This window comes from Vombatus ursinus, unplaced genomic scaffold (assembly GCF_900497805.2).
Source record: "Vombatus ursinus unplaced genomic scaffold, bare-nosed wombat genome assembly UNPS02014786.1, whole genome shotgun sequence".
Classification (NCBI taxonomy): Eukaryota; Metazoa; Chordata; class Mammalia; order Diprotodontia; family Vombatidae; genus Vombatus; species Vombatus ursinus.
The window spans coordinates 41,901,702-41,914,023 of NW_020954564.1; the positions used below are offsets into that span (position 1 = coordinate 41,901,702).

Consider the following 12,322-nt stretch of genomic DNA (forward strand, 5'->3'; position numbering starts at 1 on the left):
AAAATATGTTGTCCAGAACTAAAAACAATACTCCACACATGGTTTGCCAAAGGCAGAATATAGTGAGACGACATCCCTATTCTTTCAAGATATACCTTAACAAAGCTCAAGATCAAATCTGTTGGTTTTTTTTTCCCCAGCTTCCAACTCCCAGGCTGACTCACTGAGCTTGTACTTCATTTAAACTCCCAGATTTTTTAAAAAAACTGATATCTAACCATGTCTCCCCCATATTTCATTTATGAAGTCAATTTCTTGAACCCATGTGTCACAAGGCTAATCAAGTGAAGTTCTGTATTCCTGCCACTAACCAGCATAGGGAGAGTTATGTAATAACTTGGCTTCCATTCCATTTAGTGTCAGATCTCAACAATTTCTAAAGATTTCCACTCATCAGAATGGGGGGTGGAGGAGATATTTTTCTTTTTATCTCTAGCAACAGGCCATAGTAGTAAAAGGACAAAGTAGGAGAAAATTTCTGCACCTGTAAACCACAATTTTGAGGAAGATTATTTAAAAATCTACAATGTAACGGAGCAAAGAAAAATAGAATTGAGATCATATTCATCAAATCACTACATTACCTACCTGTACAGAGAAGTCCATCCTTATAGTAAAGTGCATATACTCTGGCACTGTGTCCAATTAATGATGAGGTCTCAAAGGCTTCATGGTCCTTCAATTGCTTCATTCTCAAAATTGCCTTCAAATAAACTTTCTTCCAATGCAAAGCATCCTGAACGGAATCATCTATCTGCCAGCCCAAGTTTCTGCAGGCGGTCTGCCATACCTCTGTACAGGCACTTATAACCTTATTCCACTGCTTAGAGACGAGGCAACATGTGAGTAAGGTCTGAGGATCGAGCCATTTTAACAAATAAAAACTGAGTTCCAGGGGAAGAAGTTTGAGGAAGTCTCGCTTGAGCAGAGTCTCTAGGTTATTGGAGAGATGCCTGAGCTGGATTGCTCCACTCAGACTAATCAGGTGATCCAGACTTTCATTTTTCTGCAAGTCCGTCAGAGAAAGAAATGTAACAGAAATGTTATCAAGCCATGTCTCAAAGTCCTTTCTCTCCATAAGGTTATGGAAAAATTTACCTGTGGCACATCAAAATATCGTATTAGTTCTGCTCAAAAAGACAGTACAAGTATGAATGCTAAAAAACATATTATAAATTAGTATCAATTTTGGCATTATTTTTATCATGTTAAACAGTTAATATGTTATACTTTTATAGTCAATGCAACATAAATATCTTAGTTATCTCCATGCATAGAAAATACATTTATTTATACACATTTCAACAAAATATGATTTTTCAAGTAGCAGTCACTTTAACTTACTCTACCATTATGAGATTAACACATGCCACATGCATCTTCAATGTAAAAAATTTACAGTGTATTCAGTTATTACCAAATAGTTCTAGCCTGAAACATATTACCTGAATAAAAGAACACTTGGAAAATCCATTTCAAAATTTAATTTGCTTAATGGCATGCCACAACAATCACAAGTATTTTAAATCCCTTGATACTAGATGCAGATGCTAAAATCTCAAAAGGTGATAGATACAATGATCACAAAGAATATTATTACTAACATCTTCAGAAAAAGTGTAGTTAAAGCAACAAAGGCCAAACCCACAACCACACTAGTACAAACACCCTGCCCAACTCAATGCAACTGAACAACTATTTGAAGCAGGAAATATGTACTTAACTAAGTTCAAGGCAAGAAAAATATAAACAATATGTAGTCCACACCTCAGGGTCCTAGTTTGTTAGGAGCTCTACTATCAGTTTTCTACAATGTAATGTCCACTCATAGTCTCTGGTGAGTGATAATCCCCTCAGCCAAAGTTCAGTATTCTTAGTAGAACTATAGATAAGTAGGGAATATTCTGCAATCAGCTACAGTGTAAAAGAATACTAAGTTTGGAGTTGCTTATGAATTTATGTAACCAAATGACAACTTTCCCCTCTTTGAGAAAGAAAAGTGCTCAGAGAATAGCTAGGATAGGCAAAGAAAGAAGTTAGAAGTTAAATACGAAAGTACCCTATAAAAATCACTAAACAAATATACCAAAGAAAGAACAAAGAGAGGGTAAGGAAAGCAGACTACACTTTGCCCAAATCTGACCACTGATTTTTCCTAACTTTAGCCCTATTATTTATGAAAATATGAAATCTCTTCTGTCCAAGTGAAGTAGAAAAACATCTTTCACTGAATCCCACAGTTCTTCCATGGGAAAAAAAGGAATAGAACACAATTTGTTCCCTTAGCTTGATTAAACAACATTAATCATATTCATTAAGATTATTTTCCTAATAAGCACAGCAGGAAGAGTAGCAGACAATAAGAAGTCTGATTAATTAGCAGGAGCAACTGAACAGTTTCTAGTCGCTATAAAACAAACACAATCTATCAGAAAGCCTAAGAGCCTGAGATACATAAAAGGTCTGTCATACATGTTCATAATATCAAGGAGATGCCTGTCACTTTCTAGCTGTGTGACTCTAGGTAAGTCACTTGTCTCTCTAATAGAGATTTCTCATCTACAAAATGAGAAAATTAGACTAGATAATATCTAAGACCCCTTCTAGTTCTAACACTGTGATACTCACCAGCCCACCACAGGTTTTTATTAGCTTGCTCATACTTATAGTTATCACCATGTGAGCTTCCTACTTGTCCCTTTCCAATTCTTTAACCTGTCTAGGCTCAAAAATCTCCAGTTGTTGCATTTTTAATCATTTAAAGTCAGAAAGAAAAACAAATTTCTATCAAATGCCAAAACAATCAGTCAATTCTGTGGGGAAAAAAAATCTGTCTAATGTTTGGCACAATGTAAACAAAAGAAACTGACAGATTTCTCTCTTCTACCTTGTCTTCTCACTCCACTCTCATTTTTCCCAACTGTTTAGGTATTCTACAGATTTGGTCTATTATTTATTCCCACTTAAACTGTTAACAGGGAGCAGTAAAGTCAAAACAGCACAAAAACACTGAGAGTTCTAAAAACTGCAGCAGTTGCGGCAATATTGGTCATACTAAATTTTGTACTAGTTGCTGTGGTAGTACTGGTTATCTTGTCATTTTGTTTTATTTTGAAACAATGGTCAGGTTTACTTTTTCAAAAGCCACTGATATATGCAATGAGAGGCAATGAGATATGGCAGACAGTACTAGATTCAGGATCAGGAGATTTGGGATCTAGAACTATATATGCCACTAATGAGTTGGGCAACCTTGAGTAAGTCAGTTCTCCTTCATGAGTTTTATTCTCCTAACCAATAGAATAGGGATAATGTCCATACTATCTACCTGGTTATAAGAATCAGTTGAGGTAATGTACCTATAGTACTTTGAAAACTTAGAGCATCATATAAATGTGAACTATTATTATATTATAAAGATCTTGATTTATAATGGCTGGATACTTGTTTTAATGCCTGTTAAATACATTTTCTCAATGCCCTAGTAAGGAATTCCCAGGATTACACCATTCATAATCATAAATCAGTGTTTCCCACCTAAGGCTAAATTAATCTGATCGTGATCTCACTGAAGAGTACTAGAAGACACTAACCAATGAATGCTTAAAATAGAGATTCACATACTCATCCTGACCTTGACAATAACATGCCTTAATTTCTACCCTTATATAAGTAACAACCTTTAAGCAGCTGCTAGTTTCCTACTAATACTCAACTAGAAGTGATTGTTTCTTCTACTTAATGTAAAATAAAAAAATTATTTCTCAGGTGTCCAGATTTTAATTACACCTTACTGTGTCAAGAGATCCTTTTTCATTCAGCTACTCATAAAATATATCACTTTACAGATAAGCACCACAATTTTAATGTATTTAAAGCTGAAAATTAACCTTAATTGTCTTAAACATTTTATGTGATTCCAGAGGTTACCAAATGGGATTATACTGAAATTCTTTGATTAGACACTCTAAGCTGAATTCTTCTAAAAACAAGAAAAGTTTAGAATGTCAAGACAAACTACTGTATGCTGTTTTAACAAGTAACTAATTTAATTGGTGCCACTGAATGGGACCACAGACAAATGGTCCTCTCAAATACACTTTTCTCTCTCTTCCTTTCCTTCCTTTTTTCCTATTCTATTTTTTCCCCTCAATTTAAACAAACATTTACTAAGGGCCCACTATATGCATGAAATTGTGCTAAGTACATAATACTCTGTCCCTGACCTGCCATTTACCCACATGGGTATAGCTTGGTGGCAGAAGTGGCACTAGACGTGTGGAAAGTGAAAAAAGCTATATTCTAGTATTCTGGATCTGTGACTTCCTATGTCTGAAGCTCACCTTCTGAGCCTGAAAATGCACATTAACAGCTTTAAATTTCTATGACTTTATACTTGTCCTTTCACATATAACAGAGTAAGTGTAACAAGAGAGTTGGAACATGATTTCCAAGATCTTTTATATTTCTAAAATCCTATAATCCTAATTATATTAGGTATTATTACAGTATCATACTGTAACATACAAATATGAAAGTGCTTTATAAATTTTTTAGTGCTATCAAATTATTAAAGATCACAGCGCTTTGAAGAACTAGATACTGACAGGGATCTGAAGACATTTCAAAAAAGGCCCTAGATTTCTAAAATACAATGGGTTGTATAGAAAAAGCCAAGTCTAAGAATCAAAGAGGGCCTGGATTCAAATCTGGCCATTGTCATGTATTATCCATGCAATTTTGAGTAAGTCATTTAAGCTCTCTGGGTCTTGGTTTCCTAATCCATAAAATGAAGGGGGCTGGGTCTGATAACTTCTAAGGGCCCTTCAGGGTTGAAATCTATGATCCTTCAGCATGCTTTCTATTTCCTAAAGAATAAAGTTTAAACTCCTTAGATGAGAATTCAAAGATTTTCCATAATCTGGCCCTAAAATGATCACTATTTGTGCCCACATCTGGTCACCTCATCCCCCAACTAAAAAAATCTTGCGTAACTTCCTACTGCCTGGCCAAAGAAGTTTAAACTCCTCTGCTTCACATTTGAGATCCTCCACCTTGTCATCTTTATCAGTTTACCCTCCTTTATGCACTCTAAATTCCAACCAAAGTAATCCCTCAACAAAACTTGTGTTTCCCTTTTCTGTGCCTTTGCTCATGCTGTTCGCTATGACTCCCTAGCCCACTTCACCTGTCAAAATTCTAATTCAAACTAAAAGTCCAACTCAAATGCCACTTTTTCCATGACCTGATCCCCAGATTGTTAACAACCTTCTCCTCAAATATAAGTTTTTGCAACTTTCTAGTGCATTTTTTTCTGGACCTATGATTTCATTTGTATAGGGAACTTCCAAAGAAGAAATTCCTCTACAAATGCAGAACGGCATCTGTTTTGCAATTTACAGTCTTAAGAATCACCTGGGGCACGGAGATGGAAAGCAGCTTGCCTAAAACCAAAGCCAGTATGTATCACTGAAAGGACATGAACCCAGGGCTTCTTGACTTGAAAGACAGCTCTCTAGCCACTACATCAAGCTGCCTCTCACCAGAGGTATTATTAATTCCCTCTGAAATTTTTGTTGTGTATTCCAGATATCATAGGTATCTATATTAGTATCCTATCATCCACTAAAATATAAACACCACAAGGGCAGAGACTAGTTCTTTTTTTTAGGCAATTGGGGTTAAGTAATTTGCCCAGGGTCACACAGCTAATAAGTGTCAAGTGTTTGGTCTGAGACGGTATTTGAATTCAGGTCCTCCTGACTTCAAGGCTGGTGCTCTATCCACTGCGCCACCTAGCTGCCCCGAGACTAGTTCTTACCTAAACTTTGTATCTCTCCTAATACCTAACATAATGCTCTCTTGCACTACCTGAGGCTCAGGACTGTAAGGAAAAGTTTTTTTACAAACCTTAAAGTACTACATAAATGGGAGATATCATTATTACATCTTCTACTACAAATGCCACCTTCTACATGGAGTCTTTCCTGTTCTCCCCAACTGCTAGTGCTTCTCCCTACCCCACCTCCTCCATTACCTTGTACTGATTTTACATATACTTCAGTATGTTGTTTCTCCTGACAGTGTGTAAGCTCTTCAAGGGGAGGGACTGTATAATTTCTTTCTTTGTATCCTTCCCTAGCACAGTGCCTGGCATAATAGGTGAATAACAAATGCTAGTTAAATAACTCAATGTTTTAAAGTAAGCTTATTTCAAAATCGTTAAGATAGTTTACTAAAGGTGTGGATTAGGCTTTGTATTAACAGAAGGAAAACTTCCTAAGAATTAGGCCAAAAGAATTAGTTAAAATATAGAGTACACTGCCATAGGTGAAAGTGAACTAATTCCTTATCACTGGAGGTTAAGTATAGGCAGCATGGTATAGAGCTTAGGGCACCCAATTTGAGTCAGAAGCCTGGATTCTAATAATCATACCGCCATTTAACACCTGAATGACCTCCAGTAAGTCACAATTTCCCCAAATAAGTTCTTTTACATATAATATAGAGATAATACTGCTCATACTACTTCACTACTAAGATTATAAGGGAAGTGCTTTGTATATCTCAGTGATACAGGTTTGTTATAACTGCAACAGACACAGAAGACAGAACTGGATGGAACTGAAATATGAAGGTGTTCCTTTCCTATTCTAAGGATCTATGCATGTGATAGTTAAAGATATACTTTAGAAATAACCATATACATATGGGAAAAACCTCATAGCAGTATGGTGTGGTCAGGGAGCTGGACCTAGGTTCAAATCTTGCTATTGACAACTACTAGCCATACGAAAACAGGCAAGTAATTTATTTGCTGTGCCTAGGTTTTCTCACCTAATACCAGAGGATTGTAGTGAGGCTCAAATATAAATAAATATATGCGTAAACCGATTTCCAAACTTCAAAAAGCTATGCAAATGTCAATTATTACTGGTAGTGTTAACTATGTCGTAAAGAACACTAGACCGAAAGAAAAGGGACCTGTCTGAGAAACTGGGGTCCTATGCTTGCTAGCTGCATGATCTTGGGCAAAACTAGGCTTTGGTTTTTTAACGAGGTTTGTGAATTTGGGCAAGTCAATCTGAAATCACTTCATTTCTCTGAATTTCCATTTCATCACCCGCAAAATGGATTAATACCGGCCCTACCTACAGCACAAGATTACGGTAAGCTCTGTGGGCCTTCAAATGCTATAAAAATAGGGGCTACAGTTGCTGTTGGGATGAAGATTTCTGAGGACGGCTCCCCTGCGGAGCGGAAGCGGCCGTCAGGGCTCAGAGGCTGGAGAGGCTTAAACAGCTGGACGAGAGGAAAAGGCGGGGCAGGAGTGAAGAGGCGGCCTGACTCTGACACCGCCCTCCCCCCCCCCCCCCCCCGCACACTCCCTTCCCCCCACATATCCCGCGCGCGGCTTCCTGCCCCGGGCACTGACCTGAGGGCGCGCTCCGGGACCCGGGGCCTCGGGACGGACACACGCCGCCTGGGCGCCCGCGGGCCGGCGGAACCTCGCAGCGGCCGGGCCCCTTCGGCAGCCATGGCGCCTGGACAAGGAGACACAAAGACACACACAGGGGATCAGACGGGCACGAGCTCTCTTCTTCTTCTTCCCCTCCTCGGGCTGCCCCCGCCGTCCCTAGCCCGCGCAGCCCCCACCCCACACACCGACTCGCGGCCGCCGCTCGGGTTCCGCAGGCTTGGAGGGGAGCGGCTTCCGGCGCCGCAGTACGTCATCTCCGCGCGCCCAGCCCGTCCCCCGGGAACTGACGAGTTAGGCAGGCGAAGGGGAGGAAAGACACTAACCGGAAGTACGCCCGAGAGCATTTCCGACCTCACTTCTCGAGGAGTGTGAAAGAAGCATGCGCAGTAGCCCCCAAAATGGCAATGCTTGTCAACTTGGGCCTGTCCCTAAGGCTAGAGTTGATAGAAAGCATGTGTAAAAAACCGACGGAAATGTGAACAAGAAATGTGGTAAAAATTCTTCTAGACTGAAAGATGTAAAAAAGGATGTGATTTTAAAAGAGCCTTTCATCTCACATTGCCAGAGTGCCTGCCTTGTTCTGAATTGGGTGTTCCTATGATTTCCCCAGGTATCTTATTTCATCTATTAATTAATTTCTTTCTTAATTTTTATTCTTTATCTTGCTTACATCATCAACTTTTATGGAAATATATTCATTGATCCTGGCTTCCTAACACTGAAGTAGTTAAATTTACCTTAAGTTCAAACAAGACCCCTACCTTGAGTCACAGTGCCATGTGTCAAAGGGCCGTGAATGCAGTCACAACTTTCACACCTGAAAGTAGTTATACAGCTAATTCAACTCATTCTGCAGGTGAGGCCATATCTCAGAGACATGAGGTGACTTACTTAAGGTCACATATTTAGCAACAACACATGTACTAGACTCTAGATCTCTTCTTGACTCTATTCCACTACATACTACTTCCAAAAAGTATATTTTGATGGCTGTAAAAAATACAAAAAAAAATTCACTTTCTCTTCTTCCCTTTCCTTATGCTACCTCCACCTCCAACATTTGGCTAGGAGAATCAAGAAATCACCCATAGTCAGGGGCAGGCCAACCTCCAGCTTGAAACAGGTATGCTATGGACTTTTTAAAAAACAGTCATTTAGCCAGTCCTAAGGCATAGAATCATAGACCTTGAGTTGGAAGGGAGCCCAAAAACCATCCTTTCATTTTACAGATGAGGAAATTGAGGTCCAGGAAAGTTAAGTGAGTAGCCCAAGGTCACACTGGTTAGAGGCAGAATTTGAAGCCAAGTCCTCTGATTCTAGAGCTAATAGTTATTGTCATCAAACCCAGCCTATAACAGACCCTTATTTAAATCCTTTAAATGCACATATTCCAATCCCATGATCCACAAAGTCCTGCATTATTTTCTGTCACATTTAAAACACTGGTGATCTCACAAGATCATCTAATCCAACCATACTTGATAGATGAAAAAAGTTAAATATTAGAAAAACTTTTGTTCAAGTAAACAAATTATTTACAAGGATGAACATAACCCTGGAGATCAAGTCCAACACTTCATTAACTGTTTTGAACATCAAGGAATATTTCTTTTTTAATGATTCCCTACAGTCTGAGGGACTAATGAATTAGGTAGACTGTTCTGACTCTATTACTTTGGGTTTTCTCCAACTGCAATATGATCAGGATGTTTGTGTGTGTGTGAGCGTGAGCATTTCTGTGCATCCATCAAGTAAGCTGGAACAAAGGATCAAGCTGATTAGAGAGAAACCTTATCCTTAAAGTTCCAGACATAAAGTGCTTCCACTTCAGTTGCAAATGGAGTCGTCTTTACATTTGAACCCAAATCCGTATTTGGACTAACGTGCTTTGAGAATTCCGAATTCACTCACAGATAAAATGCAGGTAAAACTTTTTTTTAATGTTTAAGGCATTTATTATTGTTCTTTGAGAGGCAGAGATTCAGAATTCTATGTAACCTAGTTTCTTCCTATAGTACCTTAGGCTAAATACAGTATTAAAAAAGGTCTGCATTTCCTTTTGCTGCAGGCAAACTACGAAAATGAGAAATTCAGACCATAATGATGATGAGAGGACTCCAGAGAGGATCTCATAGATTTGGAGACTGAAAGAACCTTAAAATCTATGAGGTTCAACCCTCTCATTTTACAAAGGAATAGGAGTTTTTTCTCTTCTTAATTATGTGAAAGGGAAGGTGGGAAGCTCTATGATATGATAAGAGTCAGTGAAAATGGGTTCAGCTCCCCTTTTCCAACTCCTGCCTTTTGCATCTTATCTCTACTGATGCCATACCACACAGCAAGCAGGATATAGCAGTCTCTTGTATGTTGTATTTTTGTGTGTCTTTCTCAGCTAAAAACTACTATGCATTCCTCTTTGGACAGGAAACCATGCAGATCTAATTTGGTCCCAATGAACACTTGAGTACCTTCATAAATATAAAGTATATTGGGATATTTGCAAAGTTATATATACACATTATTTTATTATATATTATTTATATATAAATATTAACAAAGTACCTTTGAAACATGGGTCAGAACTACATATGCATTTTAGATTATGCCATAGCTAACAAAAAACTGCTTGACAACTGAAAAAAATGAAACTTCTTGTATTAGAGGAGAAACAAATTCTGTGTAAATGATATCAAAGGCTAACTCAAAATAGGAATAGCAAATAATTGGTTTCTACTCCAAATACATTTCCACCAATTTCAGGTGATTGCAGACAACTACCCTATGTTCTCTTCTTATTTAGGTGACATTCTGTAGGCTTCGGACTCACCAATGGTGCTTCATTTTATTTAATGTCATCTTGTTTCATGCTCTACTCTTTGGAGCTGACTTTGTGGAAGAATACTTTCTGCAGTCATTACCATATGTAGATGTGAGAGTTCTTGAGATTAAGGACAAAGCCAGAAAATTAAATGTGGAGCCCTTAAGATATAACCTCTCAAAATATTATATCTTGAGCCAGGAGGAGGCATGCAAGGGAGAAGATATCTTTTTACTCTCTGTTATCTTCAGTAGTCCAGGAAATGGGTCAAGGAGGGATTTGATAAGGAAAACCTGGGCTAATGTAACTACTATACGAGGACATCCTATCCTCACATTATTTGCCTTAGGAATGCCAGATCTGGGAACCTCTCAGCAAGACATCAACATGGAGTATAATAAATACAGAGATATTATTGAAGGATTTTTCCTGGACAGTTCTGGGAACCAAACATTAAAGACCATCATGATGATGCAGTGGGCTGTAACTTTCTGCCCAAATGCCATGTTCATCCTCAAGGTCAATGAAGAGATGTTTGTCAATCTCCCTAGCCTGGTGGATTATCTCCTCAACTTAAAAGACCACCTTGAAGACATCTATGTGGGAAGGGTCATTCATCAGGATATGCCCAACAGAGATCCTCGAAGCCAGAATTTTGTTCCAGTTAGTGAGTATCCAGAAAAGTACTACCCTGATTACTGCAGTGGAGAGGCCTTTATCGTGTCTCAGGATGTGGCCCGTATGATGTATGTGGTTTTCAAGGAAGCACCTTTGGCAATACCTGCTGATGTTGTTATAGGAATCTGCGCCAAATACGCTGGCCTCATACCCATCCACAGTTCACGGTTTTCTGGAGAGAAGCATATCAGATACAATCGATGCTGCTATAAGTTCATCTTCACATCCTCAGAAATGACAGGTGAAGAAATGCCACTTCAATGGAGGGAAGTTAATGATGGGAAAGAATGCACCTTGCTTGAAACCTATTATGGGTTGGTTTCCTGCAAACTTCTAACTTATCTTGATAGCTTTAAACACTTTAATATAGCACCTATAAAAAATGATGCAATCTATTTTGCTAATTAAGACTTTATTTTCCTACGAAAAATATATGCTTTACAACTTCCCTTTCTCCTATCATAGTAACAGTCTTCCCTTTGTATTTTCCCCAAAAGGCTTAGCTATAAAAGCCTTTGCAATTATATAAACAAAAGAAATTTCTCAGCCCTTTTAATTCATGTCCCAAATACCAATGATGTAACAGTTCCTAAAGAATTTAATATAGCATAGAATTCTTTCTTCAATCACCTTGTCTTTTTAAAAGGAAAATGCAATAAATTTATTTCTATGAAGAACTGCCTCTTCCTATTCTTTATAATTGTAGAGCTTCTCAATAATATTCAAAGACAGTCATACATACGTTAATGGAACTAGCTTTGTATTTTTATATCTCTGACTTGAATTAAATGAAAAAAATTAAATAGAATTATTGTAAAGTGTTACCCAATACTGTGTGCATGCAGTAAATGGGTCTATAAGCTAAAAAAAATCATAGCTCCATCATCTAGTGTCAAAGAATTATATGTACCTACTACAAATAAATCTTAATTTTATTCTTATAGTATACAAGTTCCTTGAGTTAGCTCATTTACCTCCTATGTTAGTAATTTTCAGCAGAAATTTTTCAACTAAGTCCAAACAGGCCCCACAATACAAACAGGAAGCAATTAATTCATTCATTTAGTGTTGGCACATCGTATTTCTCTTACAGGCTAGACAAGAACTAAGTACTAGAAATATATAATATTAAGAGGTGGAAGAGACCTTAGAAGTTATCCAGTCTAAATTTCTGTCTGATACATGAACTGACTCAAAAATATCCCAGAGTTATCTAGCCTTTACTTTGTCAGAACTGGAAAGGACATTAGAGATCATTGCCATCAAGTTAACTCCCTAATTTTATAGGTGAGGAAACTGAGGCTTAGAGAGGTACAGTGAGTTGTCTAAGTCATACTACTAGTAAA

At 38.0% G+C, this 12,322-nt stretch overlaps 2 protein-coding genes across 4 annotated transcripts in view; one reads left to right on the top strand and one right to left on the bottom strand.

Annotated features, from left to right (window-relative positions):
* LOC114047035 (F-box/WD repeat-containing protein 2) overlaps positions 1–7,497 on the bottom strand; it is a 34,838-nt gene extending 27,341 nt beyond the window's left edge. The window contains exons 1-2 of one of the 3 annotated variants that reach the window (XM_027867696.1): positions 7,436–7,497; positions 589–1,098 (exon numbers count right to left, since the gene is read on the bottom strand). In XM_027867696.1, the coding sequence (XP_027723497.1) occupies positions 589–1,078 (490 nt within the window). In that variant the 5' untranslated portion in view covers positions 1,079–1,098; positions 7,436–7,497. Of the gene's footprint in view, positions 1–588; positions 1,099–7,435 lie in introns of those variants that run through there. The other 2 variants (XM_027867698.1, XM_027867697.1) reach the window with 2 other exon arrangements.
* On the top strand, positions 7,226–11,808 carry LOC114047238 (putative UDP-GlcNAc:betaGal beta-1,3-N-acetylglucosaminyltransferase LOC100288842). Its single transcript, XM_027868025.1, has 2 exons — positions 7,226–7,846; positions 10,281–11,808. Exons 1-2 carry the CDS (start codon positions 7,226–7,228, stop codon positions 11,382–11,384), a joined length of 1,725 nt encoding a protein of 574 aa, XP_027723826.1. The 3' UTR covers positions 11,385–11,808.
* Positions 11,809–12,322: the final 514 nt, after the last annotated feature.